Raw genomic sequence first — 26,293 nt, forward strand, 5'->3', positions numbered from 1 at the left:
CACCTGGGAGCTTTATGAGGACATGAGAAGAAGGTTTCCAGATTTTCAGTTAGATCCAACTCCAGCTTGAGGACAAGCTGTTCATTAAGGGGGATGAATTGTTATGATTCTAATCATAAGAGTAAGCAACTAGTGAATTCAGTTGAGCCAGCTCAGCAAAAGTGTTGACAGGTTGTTACAGGCTGTTAAGAGGATACAAGGAATTGGGCTGGAATTCTGTTAGAAGACACTACCTGTTATAAATAGTTACAGATACATTTCATTAGTTAGCTTTTTGATCATTTGTATGAACTCATTTTTTCTCTCAAATCTTCCTCTTTAATTCTCTCTGTAAACATTCCTCAACAAATCTTCAATAAAATACCTAATTCTATTCCCTTCTAAATTCTAGGGTTTCCTATTTGTATTTTAGGGTTTCTCGATTAAATTCCTGAAACTACTCTATCAAGGTACTACTTCTTCACTACTTTGTACTCAGTATTGATCATGTTTAGGTTTTAGGATTTTCATTATTGATTCATTAGCATACAATTTCTATATTGCTTCACTTTACGTGCCCTTTATGTTTTTTTCGTAATTAAGACGAGCCTGTTAATTGTTTAGCAACCTTTCATGAAATTTTGATTATCCGAACCTTGTCCTTGTACAGTTGTACCAATAGTATTCATTCTTTTTCTGGCAACTGTAACCGTCAACCGGAATAAATTGATCGTTTTGTTGGTGATTTAAGAGTAATTACCGGTTCATTTAGCGTAATTAAGATTGGTTCATAGATGGGTAATTTCTAAATAATATAATGTGAGTTCGGGAAGTACGGAGTGTACGCTCGCATAATTATTTACGGAATTACGGTATAGTTTTCGGTTCGAATAACTATGAGGGAGGTTGGTAGTAATTAAATTACTCGGGTTTTAATTAATTGAAACCGGAATTTCTGAAGAGTTGTGACTCTTCATAAATGCATCTCCCAACCCCCTGCTTTCCAGTTTCTTTGTCATTTATAAATAGACAAAGGGAAAAGAAGAAAAAGTGAATAGAAAAATCTTCTTTTGCATCATAAAGAACGAACAACATAACATCCTACAACAAAACACTTCTATATTACGTCTCTGTTTTTGTGTGCCAAAAAAAATCAGAGGCACCGTCTTATCTCAGTAGAAAGTTCGATGATACCCAGGCACTGTTAAGGGTCGAATTATTCTATTAGGAAAGCGGAGTCGATTCGGTGCGGTGTTATTATTGTCAATCCTTATTCGTGCATATTGAAATTTCTAACAATCTAATAGAATTATTATCGAAATCTTTCAAGATGACGAATGTTAAGGAAATGACAATGAAGAAAATATTCTTAAAGAGTATTTTTCGTTTGTGATAATGACGGAATTGATACGCACGAGACGATATCACCGTTGAAAAATCAAGGACCTTTGCAAGTTGGGGTTCATGGATTTATTTGGTGACTTTGCATTAACGGTTGGATTAATGGATGATAAGTAACGATGATTTGTATCACTAAGCAAATGTGGGCAACAGAACTTCAAACAACCCCAACAATACAAGGTTTTGTTACTGTTGATGGGTAACGTGGAATGACATGAGAAACAGATGAGTATTGCTTTCAAGTTTCTTTTATGCATTGTTTAACATCTAATGATTCTAATCTCAATGCTAAATTGCTGTCATGAATGACTTTGTCATGTTGCATGGTCTTTGGTGTGTATTATATATTTAATTACACCATTGAAATACAATGCTTTTGTTGATGATCACAACCATAACATATGTGTTTGATGATGCATTTCAAGTATTTTGAGTTGGTCTTAATTTGTCATTTGTTAATCATGTTTGACAAATAATCCCGGCGCTCTGAATTTACACGAACTAAATCTCGTGATTTGATAGTATGGACTTTGTTAATGGCAATCATGACATGATCATGTTTGACGATGTTTAGTTTATGAATGTAATGCTCATAGTTTGGGTAATAATGCAAATGACATGTTTGATTATTGATGATTATATACTCCTTTCGAATCAAATTTGCATCGCTTTTTATTGTGTCGATGATCAAGTTGCATGATTCTTGGTTTTCTTGGAATGATGGCAGTTATAATTGGTTTTCATGACCAAGTTTTTAATGCAGTGGACTCATACATCATGTTTTCTAAGGAAACGGAATTGTTTTATGAAATATGACGGTTTGAGCAATGGATATTTAATCGGTTATTTATTATTGTTGCTAGTGTGCTAACTATCTAATAATGAGTGTTTAACGTATTAATGTCTTGTGTAATGTATTTAAAGTATGCTGATAAATTAATTTTACCATATAATCTCGATAATGATGGTTTGTGATAACCATGGTGAGATTATGGCGTCATGGAGGTTTAACCGTGTAAGAGGTACATCAATAGCATTGAATGTACAGTTATTTGACGAGTAGTCATTTGTTGTAAGATTATTGACATGTTGGTCTTTGGCAATAGCCCAAAGATGATTTACCTTATAAAAGGTGATTCTATCATCGTGTTCTTCTATGAAGGACATGTGGGTGGTAATATGATCCTTGGTATTAGGATCAAGTGTGAATACTCCTAAGAGTTGAGTATGACGGTTTTATTCAATAGTGAAAGTAGAGTCATGACTCGAATTTTCACAAGGGCTTAATTATTGCGGTTTAACAAGTTGAGTAAGTATACTAGTATAGCTAGTACTCATCTTTGGCAAGGGATTAAGCAAGTGTGACAATGTATAAAGTAAACCATGAATTATGGTTTGTCCTATGTTAATTTTCTTTCGGTTTTAAAGGAATAGTATTTTGCAAATTGAAGTACCAAATGTAGAAGGTGATTTTCTACTAGTGGTAGTGTATTTTACTTTGGAAAGTATCATGAGTATATGGACTTCCAAGAAGCGAATTTGCATTATGAGTTTGACATTGGAGTTGGTACGCGTAGTGTTAGCATAGCCGGTTAAGGCTAAGTAGCTAAGGAAATTAATTAATCTACGGTATTACTTAAAAGTATTAGACCAATTTCATCCTTGAATTTTGATAGTGAATATCGGTGCACCAGGGTGTTTGCTATAACACGGTCTATGGACTATCATAAATGGGGATAATCTTGGTTGTCTTTTGTGAGATCTCAGTTTTAGTTGATCACTTTGCATAAAGGGTCAATTATGGACTTAGTTATGAAGTCGGTTGACGGGATGGGTCTAAAACTCGTATAAGATCCTTGGCGATAGGATACCCAATTCCCCTCTAATACAACGTTAGAGGCTGAATTCAATGTGGAAGGCCTATTGTTAAGAGATTGAAGCACACAATAATTTATATCCCGAGATGTGTGCTTAGACTTGCATGTTGTAAGGTTGATCTTTTGAAAAAGTGTGTTTGCAAGGACACGATGAAAAGAATCAACCTATATGAACATGAAGTACGGCCGCTTCAAGGGAGTATGGGTTTGACTCCCGATATGTTCATGAATAGATATGGGACACTAGGCTTGTAATTAAGTGTCGGTTTATGTAATTTTTAGAAGTAAATTAGTTTATGTGTGAGTTATCTTCATGTATTCAAAATGGTAGAAAGGGTTCAATGCTTAGTCACACCCCGATACTCGAATATTTGGAATGTGTAATTTTTCTATGTGAAAATTCAATCTTCGTGACATTTTCATTTATGCATAAATTGGTATGTTTGTTAGGTTATTTAAATTCTTGAATTACGCTTAAATGGGGGAGGAATGTTGGTGATTTAAGAGTAATTACCGGTTCATTTAGCGTAATTAAGATTGGTTCATAGATGGGTAATTTCTAAATAATATAATGTGAGTTCGGGAAGTACGGAGTGTACGCTCGCATAATTATTTACGGAATTACGGTATAGTTTTCGATTCGAATAACTATGAGGGAGGTTGGTAGTAATTAAATTACTCGGGTTTTAATTAATTGAAACCGGAATTTCTGAAGAGTTGTGACTCTTCATAAATGCATCTCCCAACCCCCTGCTTTCCAGTTTCTTTGTCATTTATAAATACACAAAGGGAAAAGAAGAAAAAGTGAATAGAAAAATCTTCTTTTGCATCATAAAGAACGAACAACATAACATCCTACAACAAAATACTTTTATATTACGTCTCTGTTTTTGTGTAAATCAGAAGCACCGTCTTATCTCAGTAGAAAGTTCGATTATACTCAGGCACTGTTAATGGTCGAATTATTCTATTAGGAAAGCGGAGTCGATTCGGTGCGGTGTTATTATTGTCAATCCGTATTCGTGCATATTGAAATTTCTAACACGTTTTCAAGGCGGGGATTGAAAGTTGTTGCACTTTATTTAGTGCTACTTTGGTATAGACTATGGAGTAACATCTAGGCTTTATGTGTTTAGACTTTAATACTGTTTTATGGGTTTTTTTGTTTTATGGCTTGTTTGGATACCAAAATAGGAGGAAAAGGGAGGGGACTCGTTGAGGGGGAGGGGGGGAAGATAAATGGAGGGAAGGGAGGGGGAGATGGAATGGGGTGCTGGTGTTTGGATACATTTTCCCTCCAAATCTTGCCTATTGTGAAGGGATTTTGATTTGCCTTAGGGAAAATTGATCTTTTCAAATCTCTCCCCTTCCATTTGCCTCCACCCTTATTTTCTATCCAAACAATGGATTTTAAATCCTCTACTTACCCTCCCTTTCTTTTCCCTCCAAATCCCTATATCCAAACAAGCCCTAATAAATTGACTCGTCTCTATGTGTGAACAACATTGAATTTAGGGATTCTTATTGTTCATTAAGAAAGGTCATTGATTGAAAATGTTCACAATCGGGTTTAGACTCGTGTCATCCCTCCTTCGTCTATAAATTGAGTAATTACGAAGGGTCGAATGTGCTCTATGACTTCTAAACACGTCGAAATTGTCTTTGTATAGTTGAACTGGGATCCATTGTTTTATAGTGTCCTGGATGAGCACATATCTGAGTAATACTGAAGCTCAATTCCACCTAAATCTGATGTTTATGAAACTCGGATCAGAGTGAAGTTGCAATAACAAACAAGATCTTTGATCTGAATGTACTAATGCTTGTTTATACTTTTTGCACCTCAGTTGTTTTTAGTATTGGTAAGATTATAGAAGGGAGTATTTCATAAAGGTAATTGTATTATTGATTTGTGTTGATCAGTTACATCGATAGGGTGAGGTATTTATAATACCTCCCAAATTAATGAAACTCTAAATCTAATATGGCCAACCCTAATGGTAGCCGGGCCTAGTATAGGCCCAATCTCCTAATACCCTCCCGCAATCGTAAAGGCAGTACGTAGTACGAACTTTACGATTGGAGAAATACAAAGAAAAAAAAGAACATAAAAAATGAAATCTTCAATCTTCGTCTTTTTCAATTTCATTAATTCTTCATCTCCGCAAGGTTGGTTGGTAAGATAAACGAGTATAAGACTCGCTAGAAAATTTTCTTCGAACAAGAACGTTAAGCTTTTCGAACTTGTCCAAAGTATGAGTTAATTTGCAGGAACCCTAATCGAACCGGACAAATATCAATAAAACGGAAAATTATCCGTCAATTTCAAGATCTGGAGAACGTTAAGCTTTTCGAACTCCAAATAAATCAATTTAGATACCACCTTGAAAAGAGTGAAGACATTAAATTAATATCAAAGAAGAAATAAGATTTTTTTTCACTAATCAATAATACTCACGCATGTCTTTTGTACGAGAGTATACTGATGCACAAACGGCGGGTTTATGATAAGATGGCTTGATGAACTCATCATGACATTAAATCATAAGAAAGTTTATTGTCTTGCCGTCAACAATAACAAAAGAGGGGGATTTTTTTTTTTTAAAAAAAAAAAACGTATTATTGGTGTAAACAATCAATAACAGAAGAAAATCCCGCCGGTGAGTGCCATAAATTTTCACCCACCGGCAAGATAGCGGAAGCGTATTTAGAGACCTCAAGAACGAGACTCTGATAGCATGTTAAGATTATAGAAGGGAGTATTTCATAAAGGTAATTGTATTATTGATTTGTGTTGATCAGTTACATCGATATGGTGAGGTATTTATAATACCTCCCAAATTAATGAAACCCTAAATCTAATATGGCCAACCCTAATGGTAGCCGGGCCTAGTATAGGCCCAATCTCCTAATAAGTATCTATATATTCTTTTGTGTAGCTTGTTTCCATGCTATGTTTATTTTGTATGGGGCTTTTTTTCGTAATTTTTAAAGGAAAATGATTTGGCGACACCGGGTGTTACTCAAAGTGAGCGACACCCGGGGTATTATTGTAACTTACTCATGTATTTTGTGTTCCCTCCATCAACATTCAAATTTTAAACTTATTGGTGGTAAAGGGTAGTTTAGGAAACTAACATTAGTTAGTTAATTTAAGATAATAATAATAAATTAAAAAAAAATCCCTTCCAAAAAAAAAATAATAATATTCATAACCGATTAAGCGTTATTTGCGTACATGGAATACTCACGGTGCGGACCTAGGTGGGGGCGGGGAACGTGCCCCTGTAATCAATATAGAAATAAATATCTAATATAATCTTCCATAAGGAGCATTGTCTTCTTGTTCAGTTGGTAGTTGTCTCTCCTTGTGATTGAATGGTCGGCGGTTCGAATCCAGTTTGCAGCAATTTTTGATTTTTATCAAGATTTATTTGCTTTTTCAGACAAGCTCCATTTATTTACTTATTTAGAGTAAAAAAATGTTTGAAAGAAGATTTGATCCTTAGACCTCTTAGCAATATATAAAACTCTAAACCATTGAACAACTAATGTTAATTGTTAGAAAGTTTTAAAAAAAGGTTATATCTTAGACTAGTATTCCACTTTTTAGAAATATTATTTGTCAATAAGTTCGTTTATTTAATTTTTTTTTCTATTTGTTTTACTCTTTAATGTTATTTTACGTAAACAATTCTAAAATAAATGTTTTTATCTGAAAAATAATTATTAAAAACAAATGTACCCCTGTGGTATATAAATCATAGGTCCGCTACTGGGAATACATGTTCATTATCACGTGCATAATTAGTGATCTTTCCTTGTCTTTGGCAAGACCATGACTTAACTTAAACTTAGCAATAGATGATTCAATTAAGAGCACATAAAACACATGTCATTGTGGTATTGACTTATGTTAGGTAGTGACTACTGACTAGTCAGTAGGGAGTACTTGGAAGTTCGAGACTTGTTAACTTATTATTTTGTTCTTTTAAAAAAATATTTTTGTTAAATTTTGGATATTAATATGGGTTTACGTATTTAAGTAATTGAAACCGATATTCATATTAGAGTGACTTATTGTTTTATAGGAGACAAAAAACAAAAGATTTAAAGCATACTTTATCTTATACACTCTTTGTGTGGTCATTTGTTTACATATTACTCCCTCCGTCTCGATCATTTGTATGCCTTTGTAAGGGGACAATTATTAGATAACAAGTGGACGAAATTGTCCACGTATCTTCAAATTGTTCATTAAAAACATTCCCAAAATAGAAAGTTAAACAATTCATTAAGACACTCAAAAATAAAGTAGGTGAACTGATCTGATTTGATATGAACTCAACTGAACTAAACTGAATTGAAATTAAAAAAAAAGGTAATAATAATAATAATAATAATAATAATAATAATAATAATAATAATAATAATAATAATAATAATAATAATAATAATAATAATAATAATAATAATAATAATAATAATAATAATAATAATAATAATAATAATAATAATAATAAAATTAATACCAATAGTAATACTAAATATTATAACAATATTATTCATTATTATTATTATTAATATATTGATATAATATAATAATAATCTAATAATATATATATAAAAAATAGCAATATAATAAATACAGTAATAATAACAATAATATATTAGTTTTTTTTTTGTCTAAACCATCCGGTAATCCGAACCACATTGGGCCGACTAATCCAGATTTCGGGGCGTGTCCAAAGATTACGGTATTTAAACCCTCCCAATCGCAGTTGTGGGGGATCGATCCGCAGACCTCCCTACCAAGCGCAGCTCCATGCTACCACTGCGCCAACCAACGATTGGTAACAATAATATATTAGCAATACAAACGAGAACATTATTACTAATAATATAATATTAAATAATACAATATATTAAGTATAATAACTAAAAAAAGAAATACGATAAGTATAATATAATATAAATATTATAAATAATTTTAAAAATTAATATAAATAATAAAAATATATGTAATATAATAAAAATAAAAATAAAAATAAAAATAAATATGTTATTAATAATATTAATCAAAATGAATATATTAATAAATATTAATAATAAATATTAATAAATATTAATAATTTATACTACCTATATTGCCATTAATCATAATAATATAATAATAAATAAATATATTAAATATAAACAAAATAATTAGAAAAAAAATAATAAAAACAATAGTAATATAATAAATATAAAAAATATAAATTAATATAATAATAAAAAATATTAAATAGATTAATATAATAATATGATAACAGTAAGAATATAAAATAAGAATAGTATTATAAATGTTGAAACTGAACTGAACTGAACTGAATTGAATTGAGCTGAACTGAACTTAACAGAGCTGAACTGAACTGAATAGAACTTATATGAACTGAAATTAAGTTCAAAAGAACAGGGCCTAAAGAAGCAAATATCATATGCTAAACTTTCATTTTGACAATTTTTTATTTTATACTTTATATTGATGACAAAAGTATATGTTCAAATATATTCTAGTGTATCTTTGTTTAAAATATATAACGATAATTTATAAATTTTAGTGAACTAAGCTGAAATAAGTAAAGTTGAGCTATACTAAATTGAGTTAAACAAAAACATACTAAATTGAATTGAGCTAAGTTAAGTTAAACTTTCACTTTTGAAGTGTGTTGAACTAAGTTGTTCTTAACTAACTAAATTTAATTGAATTAGACTAAGGCCCTGTTCTTTCTGGCTTATTTTCACCCCATTTCAGTTCAACTCAGCTCTATTCTGATTCGATTTAACTCGATTCGATTCACTCGCTCCATTCGATTCGATTCGATTGATTCGACTCCATTCCATTCGATTCGCTCACTCCATTCGATTCGATTCGATTCGATTCGATTCGGCTCATTTCATTTCAAATTTACTCATCTTAAATTTAATAGTTATTATTAATTTTGTTATCAATAATACTATTTTTTTAATATTATTATTTTTTATTCTTTATTATTATTATAATTAATAATATTGTTAATAATAATGTTAATAATAATTTATTTATTATAATTACTATTATTATTATTATTATTATTATTATTATTATTATTATTATTATTATTATTATTATTATTATTTGATTGATTAAATTCAATTGACTTTATTGATTGATTCACTCAACTCTATTCAGATTGATTCATCCATCTCACTCTATTCGATTCGATTGATTGATTCACTCCATTCGATTCGATTCATTTCGATTCGATTCATTCTCTCATTTCATTCGATTCGATTCGACTCTAAAAAAGCCAGAAAGAACAGGGCCTAAATTGAGTTTAGCTAAATTGATGAGCTACATGCCTACACATAGACAAGGCAAACTAATAGGGTTGTGTCGAGTTCGTGCTCGTATAACAAGTAAATAGTAAAGGTGGACAAGTGCGTTGGGCCGGACATGAGCGGGCTAACGTTAAATTTCTCGGTTACAGAGAAGCGAGTTTGAGGGCTTAGGACGGGTCACGAACCCCTTCAACCTAAACCTAATTCAATTAAATAATAACGTTAAACTGAATTGAACTATGTTAAACTAAATTATAATTTACATTTTATTATTATTATTATTATTATTATTATTATTATTATTATTATTATTATTATTATTATTATTATTATTATTATTATTATTATTATTACCGACATGTTTTTTAGGGTCAAAGACCACTAAATCTTGACATGTGACCCGAAAGAACTTGAACCCGAAACGACCCTTTATTTTAGGCTCGAAACTCGACTCGACCTATTCGACCCGACCTTTATTTTGGCGCCAAAGTTAATTATCTGTTGAATCTTATCAGTTGAATCTTATCCGTTGAATGTTATGTTTTTGAGTGAGACTCTATCACTCTTCACGTTTTTTGCGGTAACAAGAAGTATTTGGCGCCAAAATCATGTAACCTAGATACATGTAGCATGTAGCAACTATCTACTTCTATATATACACTGGTTTTTGCATTCATAATATTCAAAGTTCAATCCATCATTACTCATATCTACCATGACTACTTCTACTAGGAAGGCCACTAAGTTTCCCAACAAGAAACAAGGCACCATCACTTTTTCCAACAAGAAACAACGCGACAATATATACGGAGGTATAAGCATGGCGATCGATTGTTCAAGTTTATATTTATATATGCATAATTATAATACTCCATGATTATTTTTTGTTTTGTGTAATAGGATCCAAAAGGCTGCACAATGAAGTTGCTAGAGATGCAAGGAAATTATCGACGGCATTTCGACAACGTGTATACGCACCCTTGTCGGGAAATGAAGACAATAAGAAGAAGAAGAAAAGAATGGTTAAGGAAGTCGAGTGCATTGATCTTACAAAAGGTGAACCAGATATTATTGATCTTACGATCGAGAAGCCTAGGAAGAAGAAAGTGAAAGCGGTCGAGATTATCGACCTGACCAATGATGACGGAATCGAGGTCATTGACCTGGCCAATGATGACGGAATCGAGTTCATTGATCTTACCGGAGAATAAATTTTTGACATTGTTTTAGGTTAAAATTTAGATGATTGTTAAAGCATTAGGCTGGATTTAAGGACTCGATTCATTTTTATTTTTCTGTATTTGTTAGATGCTTAGCATAATGCTTATGAATTTCGTTAATAATAAAATTTGAACACATTGAACTTGCATCAGAACTTCCAGGAATTCTCATGTCATCAGACTTATTTTGCAGATTCTATATCTCTCTCCTTAGGATGAACTAGAATTCCCCATAGGTACCAAATGAAAGCTAAATGAGTTAACTTTTACCTCAAAGAAGAATCACTCGAAAACATTGCCTGAATCTTGAAATATGATAGCTTGAGTACTAGCAGGTCAGTCCTAAAATAATCAGCATTCAGCCATGTTCCAGGAGGAACTTTGAGGATGCATATATTTTTTATCAGGTTGAACTAATGTTCCCAACATACCTCAAATGAAAGATAAACGAGTTAAATACCTCCTACAAAAAGAATCACACCAATATGTAGCCTGGTTTAGGAGATATGAGCATTTTAGTACTGACGGGTCAGAACTGAATGTTCAGCATTGCATTAGTTGTGACAGCCTTTGAAGCTCTATTGTGACCAATTTACTCAATGAATCTTTGTGATTTCAAAGCCATGGGAAAGTAGACTTCTTCAAGAATTTATTCATATAAAGAACATAAATTTTCACCGGGTAAAACTCTAGATATGGAGCAAACAAAATGAGCCACAAAAATGATATCGACCTAATTCATCATTCTCTAATGCAGCAGCAACTTCTTGCAGACCACATATCTCTTAGCTTAGACCAAATAAAAATGCTCAAGTTATATCAAATGAAAGCTAATGATGAAAGGTTTTATATAAAAAAAGAATCACTTGAAAAAGACCTCTGGTTTGTGAGTTGTGCATCCTTCTTTGATGACAGGTCACTTCTGAATTGAAGCCTTTTCACTTGCACTGTCATCTTTTTTTTTTTGGTATACTGTAAGTATTATTAAGGTCAAATATGTAAAAGCAATACAATATGTAAGTATTATTAAGGCCTACTCTTACCATCAACAAAAAAGAAAGGCCAACCTTATCCAAACTTTATGCTTACAACAAAACCAAGAGAAGGCAATCATCGACAAAACAACCAAAACCTAGATTTATCCCTCTTTTTCTGTTGGTAGCGATCTTCAATCAATTGATGCCAACAATCATACGATATATCATGCTTTTAACCTTAGTTTCCATGGGGAATCTGATGTTAACACGCCATCTGCATCTGAGCTCATCAGTAATCAGTCCCTTCCTCAGCTTAGAGTCCTTCCTCCTCAGTCTCCATTGAGTGATATCAGGTATTTTCTTAATTCTTTTCTAATTCAAGTTTAATTGTTGCTTTTAATTATTTTGGGATTCAATTTGCACCTCTGTTCACCTGTGTTATTGTTCAATTGACACCTTACTGGAATATCATGGTTCAATTTGATTTCGGTTTCGGCTCGTATCGGTGGCAGTTGCTTTGGATATACTGAACTTTAATTATTCCCGTAAAACCTATAAAACTTTTGAACAAGGTTGGTGATCAGTGTGAAGTTTAGGGAAGGATATTATTTTGGGAGAAATTCTGGCGAAATTACCTCCCAAATCACTAATTCGTTTCAAATGCGTCTGTAAATACTTTAATACCTTAATTTCATCTCGATAATTCATTCAAAACTATCTCTGGCAGAATGCTTCAATCTGGCAGAATGCTTCAACCAGTGTATGTAATGAAAAAATAATTTGAATATAAATATGTATACTCTCACAGGCGACGAAGTACAACGAATCAAACTCATACTTAGAAATCAAACCGAAACAACCACCTTAACCAATTCAAGAAACCTTAAATTGCGGACAAATGCTTGCAAGAAGAATATAATAAGATAAGCTAACTGTAATCTAAGATGTAAACTTCATTCAAAATCGTTTAAAGGTTTCTCATTCGTCCCTGGCTTGTTCATATTTAATCTCCCACCTTCAGTCAGCTGATTATTTGATTGTCCCATCTGTTCAAAATATTGCTGCAAACATATCAACAAAAAAGGCAAAAATGATAAGTTGCACAAGAATTCAATAAGAAATTTAATACTTGAGACTCGATAATATACCATCATCTCGTATATCCACCAGCATGAACCGTATTATTAAACAGGTCGCCTGTTTGATGATAATAATCAGTGGTCATCTCTATTTGAGACAAATACAAGGCATCCGCTTCCGGATCAACTTCATCACGTAAATTTACGGTGTCACTAACTTTTTTCCTCTTTGATTTGCTTCCCTATGCGAATAAACAAATATATTGAGCAACTATTGTTTACATCCAGTAGCTATTAATGTACATCAAGGAATGAAGTAGACTTGCATTAAGGACATTGTAAGCAAATAACAAAGATGACAGCCTGTGAAGACTTACCTCTCCTGCATCATGGTTATTGTTTGTCCGTCTGGAAGTGGTTTTCTTGGGTACATTTTTCTGCCTTCCCCTGACTCGAATTCGTGGCCTTCCAACAGATTTCACCTGGCTTGGATCTTGTAAGGCAACTTTAGTTTGAGTTCCTTCTGAATTATCGAACACAAATATGACATCTTGTGATTCTTCATTTTCGTTGACTTGCTCGGATGACATAGCTTCCTTACCAGAAATTTCTTTGCTCCTTGTAAGATTCTGGTTAAGAAGGGTAATACCATTCATCACAATACCAAATTCTTCCTCAGTATTCATAGCTTTGATGGCAACCTTTTCAAACTCATCCTGCATTTTCTCATACCTAGCTACAATCTCACTTTTTACAGGATTATAGTAAGGCACTTTCACCCTAGTGTATGGTCTATCAATATCCTTCCTCCATCGTCTAACAATATATAAATCTGGAATTTGTTGGACACCACAATCGTAAAGAATTTTTACCGTATGCCTACACATGATACCACGCATTTCAAATAACTTGCAACTACACTGAACATGATTAGTCCTCTTGTCTAACCTGACCATGTACTCAACTCTCTTCTCTATGGCTAAGTCCCCAAATTCACGAGTATCCTCCACCTTGTACTCACTATAGTCTTCCTCATCCGCAAAGATACTAGGAGTGGTATACAAGCAACCTCTTACCTCTTCCATCACCCTTTGAAATGCGTAGTGCGTGTAAATCGGTTGGAAAACTCTTTCGGCGGCAAATTTGGTTACAATTTTGTAACTGGTGTATTTTGACTGATGATCCAAAAGCCTCTCCTTGTCACACTTTGAACCGAGAGCAAGATCGTACTTGAGCACAAATTGTTTCAACGATGTCTTGCTATTAACGTAATGCTTGAAAAAAGCATTAACGCCTTCATTTCTTTGAGTAGTAGACATACCGGCCCAAAAACAATCATTCACAAAAGCTGGAACCCGCGTCTTACTCTTTATATAAAGTGTACAACCAAGCATTTTTAGCCAATCCAAATTCATCCACAAAATTTTTCCAACCTACTTCGAACTCACCAACACTCATTGAATCATAGACGCAATTTGCCATTGCAGCTTTAATCTTCTCAAAGTCCTTGTAATTCTTCAATTTTTTGTGTTGTTTTTCCATAATATGCCAAAGACACCACCTATGCCTAGTATTTGGCATTTCCAACTCAACAGCTTTCGTTATAGGGATACTCTGATCAGTGATAATGGCTCTAGGTGCCACACCCATGCAATCTACCCAAGTTCTGAGAAGCCACCTAAAAGACTCTGTATCCTCTCTAGATAGTAGTGCACAACCTAAAAGTATAGTTTGACCATGGTGTTTTATCCCTATAAAAGGAGCGAATGGCATCTCGTACTTGTTATTCAGATATGTGGTATCAAGTCCAACGGCATCACAAAAATCTTTGTAAGCCGCTCTACTCCTAGCATCCACCCACATTATATTGCGAAGACGGCCGTCACGTTCCAAATCTAACATGAAAAAAAAATTATCTGACTCCTTCATGGACTTCATAAAGTAGTGATACATAGCGATGGAATCTGGCCCGGCCAATTTCACAGCCTCTGCCAAATAGGATCGAGATGGCCTTATGCCAGCCTCATCATTTATCAAAACTCTCCTCTCTACTTCTTTTGGCAATTTTCTATAAGCTCGCAAATATCTCACATCCTCGGGGTTAAGGTCATGATTATGACCCAGTTCTACCTTCGTATATCTCCACCGACCCTCAAACTCCTTGGCATTGAATTTCGCGTTGCACCCGATCATTTGAGATGGTCTAGGTTTAATTTTATTTTGCGACCTGTTCACTTGTTTTCCATCCTTGTTACAAACCCATAAAATATGCTTAGGTGGTAACTTTGTTTTCGGTGACGGCTTCACATTTCTCTGTCGAATTGAAAAACCACATTGCTTAGCATAATTACGGAGGTGTTTTTTTAACTCTTCTACTGTTTCAAATTCCATGCCATCTTGTGGTGCTTCCACATTTTCAATAACTGAATGATCATTATTATCACCATCGAATTCATCTTCAGTGTTGCTCGGACTGTTTTCTTCACCGTCATCACTCATGTTTTCTTCTAAACTAGCCAAATAATCTTCTGGGATAGCTTCTTCATCATCTAATAAGTCAATGGTTTCAAAATTAATTTCTCCATCTTGTCCTTCCCAATGAGTTGCTTCATCATTTACTTTATCTTGCGTCTCGTTAATATTTGAATAACTTTGAGAGTCCATAACTTGCATTATCAAAAGAAAAGAAAAATTAATAACTTAATAGTATTATCAACATTCATCAATTTTAATAAGGTACTAGCACGTTTGTCATTTATACTGGTTATAAGAATAAACCCAGTGCTTTGTTGGCTGTCCGTACCAATTCCTTGTCCTTTTATTATAACTACTGAAGGTATGGATTTTTAAAGAGTAAATCAAATATTGCTTCACACATATACATATAATTCCATACAACAAACGTTGTTCCTTCATCTCCCCAGGATATCACATCATTTGTCACAGGATCATCCTGGTACTGATATCTGCCCCATTTCTTCTAATTAATAGTAAATTTTTGTGTTAAGGCCGCCTTACGCAAGAGTTTGTGTAAAACCGCTTTATAAGAGATACCAACTTATTGGACCTCATTATTTGGATTTTAGAAGTAAGTGTTGGCATGTGCTCGACAATTACTTGTTAGGAAGAAACTACAAGTTTATACAGGAATTGTTGTTTCTGCAGCTAAGTACTGTCACTAAAACCAAAAGTATGTGATACAATACACCTTTAGCAGGAAGATTGATAAATTGACTTGTATTTTCATAGTTAGCATCTATGACAACATTTAAATGACCTGTCCTGGTGTTTTCTGGTTGTTATTCTTGTTTTTCATTTGAGACTTCATGTTCCGCCTTGTGCTATGATATGGTGCTTTTGTAAAAAGCACTATATGATTTTTGTTGTTAGTATCCATTTAATACATAGAGGTATGAAGCTTCAGAGCAACTTTATAGTCATCCATTTTCAGTTCTCATTACTCTCTGTCTGTCTTAACTATCATCCAGTGATTTACTTATGGATGATAACTTCAACTGCTGATTACTATTATTTTGTTGGACACTCAAATAGAGGGGGGAGGAAATCAATCCTATGTTGTTCATTGGGATCCATCCCCTGAGTTTGCACATAAATGGAAGAATAATTCCCCAAAGGCCCCGAAGTCCTTGCGCATATACGAATGCCACATTGGAATTAGTGGGTCAGATCCCAAAGTTTCCTCTTTTCTTGAGTTTTCTGAGAAGGTAGAGGCAACTTTCACTCTCTTTGTTACTCTTAAGACGATGTAGATGAGATTCTATGCTCAACTCTTTGGTTTCCGGTTCAAAATTGCAGATCCTTCCTTACATAAAAGATTTGGGGTACAATGCAATCCAATTATTTGGGGTTGTTGAGCACAAGGATTACTTCACCGCTGGTTATAGAGTGAGTTTTTCACTTGGATTAGCTCTCTAGTTTATTGTTTTAATGTAATCCTAAGACTCATAACTGATAAACCCATTAGAAGCTCTCCATTTAACGTGCTTCGTTTACTCTGCATTGCCATCTGTTTGTGTGATTGCTGATAATTTTGCAAGAGACCCCTCATGTAAATGTTAAGGGAACTTTGCTGACGCAGACGTTTAAATTGTGAAAGAGTTTGAATGAATATAGAGAACATGGTACATTAAGCGTTGCATAGTTTTTTGCTTCTTTTACTCTTCTGACCTTGTTGTGTGTTCGATTTTTTGATATCATGTGGGTAGCACTTTGCATACATGCACATAACTCCTTATTTCAATATTTTGTCACTGCCAATGTAGAAGTACTCTTTAGTATAATGGGAAGTGGGTACTAATAACCATGAAAATGTCTTGTATTAGTAGAATTCAAGTTTCTTTTCGGTGTGCTAGCAAAGCGTACATTTGACAAATTTTACAATGTTGATATTTTCTATTCATTTTCTAGTCTTTTTCTGACCAGCTGTATCAAATTATGGGTTCAGGTTACTAACTTCTCTGCCGTCGGCCAGATCATTACTGCACTCAAAGACTTTAAGCGTCTGGTTGATGAAGCTCATGGTTGTCACTGTTCACTATGAGAGCATAAGCAATTTGGCTGTTTTTATTTATCATATTCCTCACTAGAAAAAATACATGATTTTTCTAAACAAAAATAATAATAATAATAGTTCTTAGAAAATTATGGAAGAATATATGCACTTTTGTTGAGATTCTAGTATCATAATGGAAAGATTTTCATGCAAGATTTTTTCCTGAGGAAATGGAGATAGTTTGAGAGTAGAGATATATTGTGATTTCTGTATATATGTAGAGTTTATAATAGAAAGAAAAGAGGACGAAAAAAAGGAAGAAAACAAGAGAATTAAGAAAGGGATGTGGGTGTAGGGGTTCTAGAAAGGTTGAGAATTCTGATGCTGAGTATACTGTTGTTGATGGATGCAATTGGCTAAGGCAGACTGCTCCCGAAGTATCATGGAGGTATGTTTGCTGGAATAGACTCAATGTCCCTAAGCATTCGTTTATTTTTTGGGCTTGGATGCATCACAGGCTGCTCACAAAAGGATAGACTGATTGCTATGGGTTTACAGATTGATGGTAACTGTGATTTATGTATGGCAAAGACACAAAACTCATGATCATTTGCTATGTGACTGTGTCTTTAGTGGGAAGTGTCTGCAGATTTTGCAAGGTCTGATTAATGTGCAGTAAGGACCTGGTTGATTGGTATAGAAATGGAAGGGGAAAATCAAAGCTAGTGAGGAATTATATTGGAGCATGTCATGTTGCTCTGATGTATGCACTGTGGAAAGCTAGAAATGATGCACGGATGCATCAGGTGATTACTCGGCCTGAAGTCATTATCCAAAAACTTAGGAGGGAGATCAAAGCCAGATTAATGAGGATGAATGCAAGCACTATGAAGCCAAGTGACTGTAGGTGGTTGGCGAATTTGACTATTAAAATGTCGTCTTTACACAGTTTTTTGCAAAATATAGGCACTGGTTGTAACATTTTTGGCACTGTGTATCTATTTTTTTGAGATCAATATACCTTACCTTACACCAAAAAAAAAAAAATGTGTATGTTTAATACCGTCGAGCATCAGCGAAAATAATTTGATGTTTATGTTTAACGGAATCAATCTCATAAACCAAAGTAAAATAGAAGCATGTTAAACAATCAATTGAATCTACAGAGTAGTAAAAATATGATCGAGCAAATTTCATCTTTCGTTTGTACAATTATACACAACAAATTCAATGAAAAAATTATATTTCATCTTTCATTCAACACTTGAACGTACCTTAATAATTATCGATCCGGTGGAGGAAATTTCCGTAACGTATTTTGTTGCTTCAGGTTTGACAGTACAATTTTTTTTTTTTTTGATAATTGGTAAACGTATACCTAGCTTAGTTTGACATGCATACAACTATCGATGATCAAGAAGAGATGAAGATATGTGTTTGTTATGATTATTGTTGTCTATTAGATAGGAGATATTAGATTTAGTTTAGTTTTAATTATTATCTTTTATATTTTATGTTATTAATATAATAAATTTGCAAATTACGGTTTTATCCCTACGAATTTGGCGCAAAACGAAAATCATTTTTCTGTTTTTTATTTTTTTTTATTTTTTTTTATTAGGGTGTTCTCAACTCGAATACCCAAAATGTCATTTTAAGACTCCCCATTTTAAAATAATGAACTCATTTTGCTACGATATAGAAATATAGAAAAATCCTGGGTTCGGTTCTGAGAAGTATTTGCTCTCTGATTTTTTACCAACAGATTTAGAGACAAGAACAAAGGAAAGATGATTCCTCTGAATATCAATGTCACTACCCCTATTCATCTTCCTTTTTTAGTACTTCGTTCCTCTCCTATTCTGCTGTCCTTGTCTCTCTCAAATGTCAAATCCACATCAGGAAGTCACGCCCAAAGAGGAAGACGATTATGCAGGGTGGAGCTTAACCCGGACGCTTCCATTACCATCGCTATTGGCGCTTCTATGTTGAATACCTATTTTTTCAACCATCCCGCCGCTGATGTTGAGGATACTGCTGATGATGACGAGTCTGCTGTGAGCTCCACGGAGGCCAGATTCGCTGTCATGACCATCAACAGTGTCATCCCTTAATTCATTTGGTTGGTATGAACCCGCTCTTACCTAACTTTTACTGCTCCTTGAATATCATTTTTTTTTGCTGGGGATTAAAATGGGTGTTTGCTTTGATAGAGCTGGGTGTTTGCTTTCATGGACACCGGCAAGCGTCGCTATGCTGTTTATGCACTTGTATACCTCGCCCCTTACATCAGGTTTCTTCCTTTCTTTAATTTGTGATCATCACTCATGTATTCCACTCTTGTACCGTATAACCGTAGCTCCAATGCATCTAATATGCTGACCTAAAATCGATGCAAGTCCTTGTAGTCGTCTTACACATTTCTTTGTTTCTACATAGTGCACACTTGCTACTTCTTACTGGTTAATTTTAAGAAAAACTGTTTCTCATCTTACAGGACTAATTTCGCGCTGTCTCCAGATGAGAATTGGCTGCCTATTGCAAGCATTGTTCTTTGCATCATTCATATACAGGTCAGCCAAGTCATCATTGTCACATTTCTCTAGATTTGCTTCACTAGCAGTTTCATGATCCAACACATTCATCATCTTGCATTCTATGTTTACTGCCTCGCTTTTCTGTACCCTTTATTGACGTCTAATAAATATTTGAATTTAGCTAGAAGCAAGTATTAGAAATGGTGATCTTGAAAGTTTCAACTTCTTCAACAAGATTTGGAAACGTCTTGGCTTTATTAACCTTAAGAAAGACAAGAAAGACAGCCAACCTAGAAATCTAAGAAAAAAGCTCGAAGAGGTAGCCCCTAACTTTAAGTTCACCTTCAAGTTTCGTAGTGTCAATTGGATGCTTTTAACTATATTGAAATTATATTAGCAGAAAAGACAAGACAATTTGAACTTACCTTTGGGGCGACATCCATCTATGGATGAGATGGGAGATTGGAATATGTCAAGGAAGATACCAATCTAGATGACGGAAAAAAACACTAAGGAGTTGGTTCAGTGATACTTTGCACGACAGTATTGTAGACAGTGAAAAGGGATTAACTTGTTGAAAACAGATTACATACATGCTCGCTTTATTTTTAGCGGGTTCTGAAAAATGATTTCATAGGCTTAGCAAAAAGTAATGAGTTCTGCGTTGTTGAATATCGTGAATTTAACTTCAGAGGGATAAAATTTCACTTTTACATTCATCAGCATGTGTTTCTTTTCCTTCCATTTTTGTGATAATCTTGTAATGGTTTTATAAATTAGTGGTATTCCTAACATTTTTGTTCTTCAGTCATCCCATTATATTAAATTATTAATGACCATTTTTTTACCATTTTTTTTGTTTCAAATGACAAGTACTGCTAGTTTTTTTGTTTCAAATGATATTGCGTTGAAGTTTTTTTTGTTCCTAACATTTCTTTTCCTCCCAGTTTTTTTTTTTGTTTCAAATGATATTGCGTTTAAGTTTTTGCCCTTTAGACACCATGCCCTTAGTCCTTAAACATAGGGCAACCATGTGTGGCTTACTGGCTTTAAATGTTCCGACGGGAGAGTTTGTTAGTGAAACAACATAAATCTGCACTGTCTTGGTAAAATTGTCTACCTCTTCTCGTATTATGAACTTGTATAGTTTAGCTAGTTAGCTACAGATCAATAGATCATGATAAAAGGAATGCATGCACTTGAACATTTATTTTTCACAAAAACTTGCATGATTTCTCAGTTGTTGATTCAGAACGTAGCTCCTGGTTTTTCACTCCTGCTTGTCAAATATTGCTGTTTGTACTATTTAGAAAACAGGAAATGTAAAACAAGCATTTCGTCTCTGTCATTTTGTTCCTTCATTCTGTTTTATTGATAGGGCAAAGAACTTAGAATTTCTTGCTGAGTTTAGTTCCAGAGGTAATACTTTGTTCAATGTAGCGCATCCTAGCATTAGAGAAGATAAGTTCAGAGTAAAACTTGCAAGTTTTGTAAGTTCTTGCACTAAACTTTCATTGCAATGATTATTGATGATTGTTACTGTTAATGCTTGACATTTAAGAAATTATAGAGGACCGAGAAACACCTGGGATGTTCTTGTTTTGAGCATTTAAAGGGTTCCAAACTTCTGCGTTTGGATACCAGCAAGCTCTTCTCTGATAAGCTATACCCCTTGATAGTCTTTGTTCAACTTATATGGCAAATCCTTCTATTTGTTTTCTTTCCCATTTAATCCTTCACTCTATTGTCCACTATGCCTCCTTATGTCGCCGCTGCTGCCTGCGTCTTGCTGAATTTATGAGCACTACTTTAACCTGCGTGAGCTTCAGTTTCTGAGTCTGGATTCTGGAAAAATCAGAGTTTAGGTTGTGACCGGCAATGCTATCTCATAGTATGTTGGCTTATCCTCTCTTTGTACATAATTGAGTCACATCCCTGGCTTTGCCTCAGCCTCCCAGTTTTTTTGGATGTCTGGTGGCGCTGTTTTTATTTTCATTAAAGAACCATGAATTCGGTATTGTTCTAGTGCATGTGATAATTTAGATTATATTTGCTCAGTGAATAGATGTCTTTTTTAGTTGCACCGTTTTTAGCTTTATTGCCTGGTGTGCCTCATAATTTACATCCTTCTCGTCTACCTCACATGATGTGTTCATTTCTTTCTTCTCCTGTTTCTCTCCCCTTTCTTTTTTCTCTATCTCCCTACCTCTTATACCTTTCTGCACTTTGTCTTCCTTCAGATCTTAAGCTGTTTTTTCATTGTTTGGAAAAAAAAATCTTGTTTCCCTTCTTCATTTTGTCTACTATTGCTGTCTTTTTTCCGTAAATGCTTGTTTCACTCATGCCATTGTTTGGATTTTCAATTGTAATAAAACTACTCTTTGACTTTTCCATTTCAAATGAAGGTAAAGATCATTATTCTTTAGTTTTGGATTATGATGGATAAAGCAATAGACTCATTAAACTGGTTGCGATTCTTTTATTTGTGAAGTAGAGCAATCATTAGATGCTATTCTCGATGTAATTTTCATTTATGGTCATCTGAAACTGCATGTTTGTGCTATCTGCATAGGGATAGAGTTGTTTACATTTAACCCCTCCTTACCTCGCAATTTGAGGGAGCCCTTGAGGCACTTGGGTAATGATATTGTCGTATTTTACTATTTACTATCTCTTGATGATGATTTGGTGCGTCTTCCATGGTTTTGGATCCCGATTTCATGCTTAAAATGCCATTGTTTATTGTGGGATTTGGATCCTCCATGTTGTTTAAGACTTTAAGACAACTATTTTGGAAGGCATAGCTACTTCCATTTTGATTTCTGTCTTTGAGTCATGTCTTGTTGCCAGGGCCGTCTCCGAGATTTCGGAGGCCCTGTGCGAAATTGAAAAAATGGGCCCAGTACAACTTTACTTACGTTATTACTAGTTACACTCTAATATGCTAAATCATAAGGTTTTTTTTAGAAAGAACTAGAACGTTAAAAGTCGATTTCGCTTGTAATTCCTTTGCATCAATCATTTTTTATTTTTCATAAAATATTTCTCACAAAGAATATAAAAGGTAACAAAAATAATGTTGATATTCTATTTTTATGTATTTCTAGACAAATTTTGGTTATAAGAATTTTTTTTTTTTTTAAAAGAAAGTAATAAGGAATGTAGCAAAAAAAATCGAAATTAAATTAAACCAACATCATATTCAATTGTCAAAATTGTAGACATGGGGATTTGAAACCTGGGTGTTCAGGCACATTTAGAAGAACTAATGGAGCGCTAAGTAAACACTGGGCCACTATACGTTGATATTAAGTCGCATCAATTTTTATCTACACTTTGTCATGCGCTATTGGGCCCCAAAATTTCGGGGGCCCTGTGCGGACGCGCGGCCCGTACATGCTAAAGGCCGGCCCTGCTTGTTGCGCAGGCAAAAAGCCGAGTAGATGGTCTAATGACCTTGAACCGTTGTATTTTGCACCATGACTTTTAAACTGCAATACTAGGAGGCGTGTGAGTAGGACAATCGGTAATAATTTTGCTCAGTTCTCAGTGTTTTGGTATATTAGTATATTGGTTTCTCGTTTACCGATTTGCCTACTCTCTCTTGGCTTCTAAATTTGTTGATATGTGGTTTGAAAAGAATGCTATCTAATGAGCTTGGAATTTTGATTTTCATTTCCACTTGTCTGATGACGGATGAGAAATTGCTTTGCCGGGTGCCATAGAGTCCTTTTTCAAAGGTTCCATTTACACATTTGGGGTTTCGTGGACTCCGGCTTTGAGCTTAAGTGATAACTAAATTCATCAATGTTGGAATGCTTTATTGCACAAAGATAAGTGAACAATTTATATGCCTTTCTCACATTGCAAGTATGATTAGTTTATGTTTTTGTATTCCGCTCCCCTGTTAGTATTGTACTCCTATGTCTCAGTTACCGCTACTAGCACCTTGTCACGAGATGACTACTTTACCCCTTGAATCAAACTCGTGTGCTACTCGACTTGCGATCCCGTTGCAAGCCAAGTCAAGCAAGACCCTCAAGATGTGCTAGGCTATGCCTTAGACACTTAACAAGCGAAGTAGGAACTTAGAACAAGAAGGTTAACAACACTTGGTGTTGGGAAAAGATTGCTTTTATTAAGATAGCTTGAAGATTACAAGAATGTTTACAAAGTGAGTTTGTGTGAATGTTTTTTGGATGGATGGCAAATGAAGTTATGCCCTCCTATTTATAGAACTCCTAAGGAGCCATCTAGAACCTTAAAGTGTCCTAGAAGTCTCGGGACTATTCTAGACTCTTCTAGAATATACCCAAGTTTCCTATATTTACATGATGACTCTAGATTAATCTAGTATGTACACGATTTATCTAGGATGTCCTAGACAATTCTTGAAGGACCTCGATTCTTCTAGAACATTCCGGATTCTTCTAGGAGCTTCTAGCATGTTCCGGAGAAATCTAGTCCACTGAACTCAATTTTCAGCACGGTTTTGGGTGAAATCGTCATATTAAGGTGGATCGTTACATTCTCCCCCCACCAAAGGCGTTGACGACCTCGTCACGGTTGCTCGTCGAAACGCCTTATCGCATCTTTGAATTGCCAAATATCTTCTTCTCTCTCCCATGACGCCTCGCTTTCAGGTCGCCCCTTCCATCGGATTAAGAACTCTCTAGTCCTTGAGACTCCTCGTTTTCTAATGACTCGGTCGGACAGAACTTGCTCAACCTCCCTTTTAAAGGAAGTCACTACCGCGGTGGGAGCTCTTCGTTACTCCCCACGACTCGGATCCTCCGCGTCCCCATGGTATGGCTTCAACATGCTAACATGGAACACAAGGTGAATCCTCAGCTTAGGTGGCAACTCGACCTTGTATGAGACCCTTCCGATTTTCTTGATGACGGGAAATGGTCCCTCATATTTCCGCACTAATCCCTCGTGTACTTGCCTAAACACTTTAAACTGTTACGGGAGTAGCTTTACCATGACTAAGTCACCTATTTGGAACTCCAAGTCTCGACGACGCTTGTCTGCTATCGAGTTGCTCATGCCATCCCCTTGCCACGCGGAATGCTGCTGGACTTTGGCCCGAATATCCAAACGCTATGGCTTTTGGTGTCAAAGGTTGGTGTCCTGTGACAATCTCGAATAGACTTTGACGAGTAGACTCCGACCTTTGAAGATTATAAGAGAATTGAGCAACATCCATCAACTTAGCCCAATTCTTTTGATTGGCACTTACAAAATGTCTAAGATAAAGTTCGAGTAAGGCATTGACTTTCTCGGCCTGCCCATCGGTTTAAGGATGGAAGCTTGTAGAGAAATGTAGACTCGACCCCATTAATTTGAACAACTCAGTCCAAAAACGCGCTGTGAAGCGGATCTCGGTCACTTACGATGCTCTTCGGTAGTCCCCAATACTTCACAACGTTCTTAAAGAACAACCTTGCCGCTTCCTCGCCTGTACAATCCTTTGTCGCTGGTATGAACGTCCCAAACTTGGAGAATCGATCAACAACCACCAAGATCGAGCCACACCTATCAGACTTGGGTAAAACCGAGATGAAGTCCATGGAAATGCTCTCCTATGGCTTGTCCGGAATCGGTAAGGGTTGTAAGAGACCCGATGGAACTTGTTGTTCAATCTTGTCTTGTTGGCACACAAGGCATGTCTTCACATAGGCTTTAACATCATCCCGCATTTGAGGCCAATAGAATGATTGTTCTATGAGGGCGATAGTCCTCTGGATCCCTGGATGATCCGCCCACATCGAGTCATGACACTCCTTCATGACTTCCCTTCGCAAGCTTCCCCATTTTGGTGCATAGACCCGATGTCCCAGGGTATAGAGATCATCATTTTAAACCCAAAACCTCCGAGTCTTGCCCTCCTTAGCCAATGTCATCAAGTTCGTGGCTAAGGGATCTTTATCAAGTCCCTCCTTGACTCGACCAATCAGATTGCTAGCAACTCCACTGATGTTCGCTAGTGCAGCCTTACGGCTTAATGCATCAGCAACTGTGTTGGTCTTGCCTAGCTTGTACTCCATGACGTAGTCAAATTCGGCCAGGAAGTCTTGCCACCTTGCCTGCTTGGGAGTGAGCTTCTTTTGATTTTGGAAGTAGCTTGTGGCAACATTGTCAGTCCTTATCACGAACCGACTCCCGAGCAAGTAATGCCTCCATATCCGTAAACAATGAATGATAGCGGGCATCTCCTTGTCATGCACTGGGTATCGTCGTTCGATATCATTGAGCTTGCGAGACTCGAATGCCACGGAGTGTCCATCTTGAACGAGCACTCCGCCAATGGCATAGTCGGATGCATCAAAATGGACTTCAAAAGGCTC

General features: G+C 35.2%; 1 protein-coding gene, 1 long non-coding RNA gene and 1 pseudogene across 2 annotated transcripts; 2 read left to right on the forward strand and 1 right to left on the reverse strand.

The window, feature by feature from the left end:
- Positions 1-12,964: 12,964 nt before the first annotated feature.
- Positions 12,965-15,566, reverse strand: LOC141634217 (protein FAR1-RELATED SEQUENCE 6-like). The gene is made up of 3 exons (XM_074446463.1): positions 14,260-15,566; positions 13,271-14,153; positions 12,965-13,135 (listed from the first exon to the last, which is right to left on the reverse strand). The coding sequence occupies exons 1-3, from the start codon at positions 15,564-15,566 to the stop codon at positions 12,965-12,967; spliced, it is 2,361 nt and encodes a 786-aa protein (XP_074302564.1).
- A 910-nt stretch (positions 15,567-16,476) lies between these two features.
- Positions 16,477-17,371, forward strand: LOC141633281 (uncharacterized). Its single transcript, XR_012538066.1, has 3 exons — positions 16,477-16,618; positions 16,710-16,799; positions 17,359-17,371. It is a non-coding gene; the product is annotated as an uncharacterized LOC141633281 (long non-coding RNA).
- Positions 17,372-19,129: 1,758 nt separating this feature from the next.
- Positions 19,130-20,536, forward strand: LOC141634141 (uncharacterized; annotated as a pseudogene).
- The last annotated feature ends 5,757 nt before the right edge of the window (positions 20,537-26,293 follow it).

This window comes from Silene latifolia, chromosome Y (assembly GCF_048544455.1).
Source record: "Silene latifolia isolate original U9 population chromosome Y, ASM4854445v1, whole genome shotgun sequence".
Classification (NCBI taxonomy): Eukaryota; Viridiplantae; Streptophyta; class Magnoliopsida; order Caryophyllales; family Caryophyllaceae; genus Silene; species Silene latifolia.

Excerpts from the sequence above, each read along its gene's own strand:
- LOC141634217 (XM_074446463.1), bottom strand. The coding sequence starts at position 15,566 with ATGCAAGTTATGGACTCTCAAAGTTATTCAAATATTAACGAGACGCAA. Across the intron at positions 14,154-14,259 it reads TTGTACACTTTATATAAAGA|CAAGACATCGTTGAAACAAT; the intron begins GTAAGACGCGGG and ends TTACGTTAATAG. Across the intron at positions 13,136-13,270 it reads ATAACCATGATGCAGGAGAG|GGAAGCAAATCAAAGAGGAA; the intron begins GTAAGTCTTCAC and ends TTATTCGCATAG.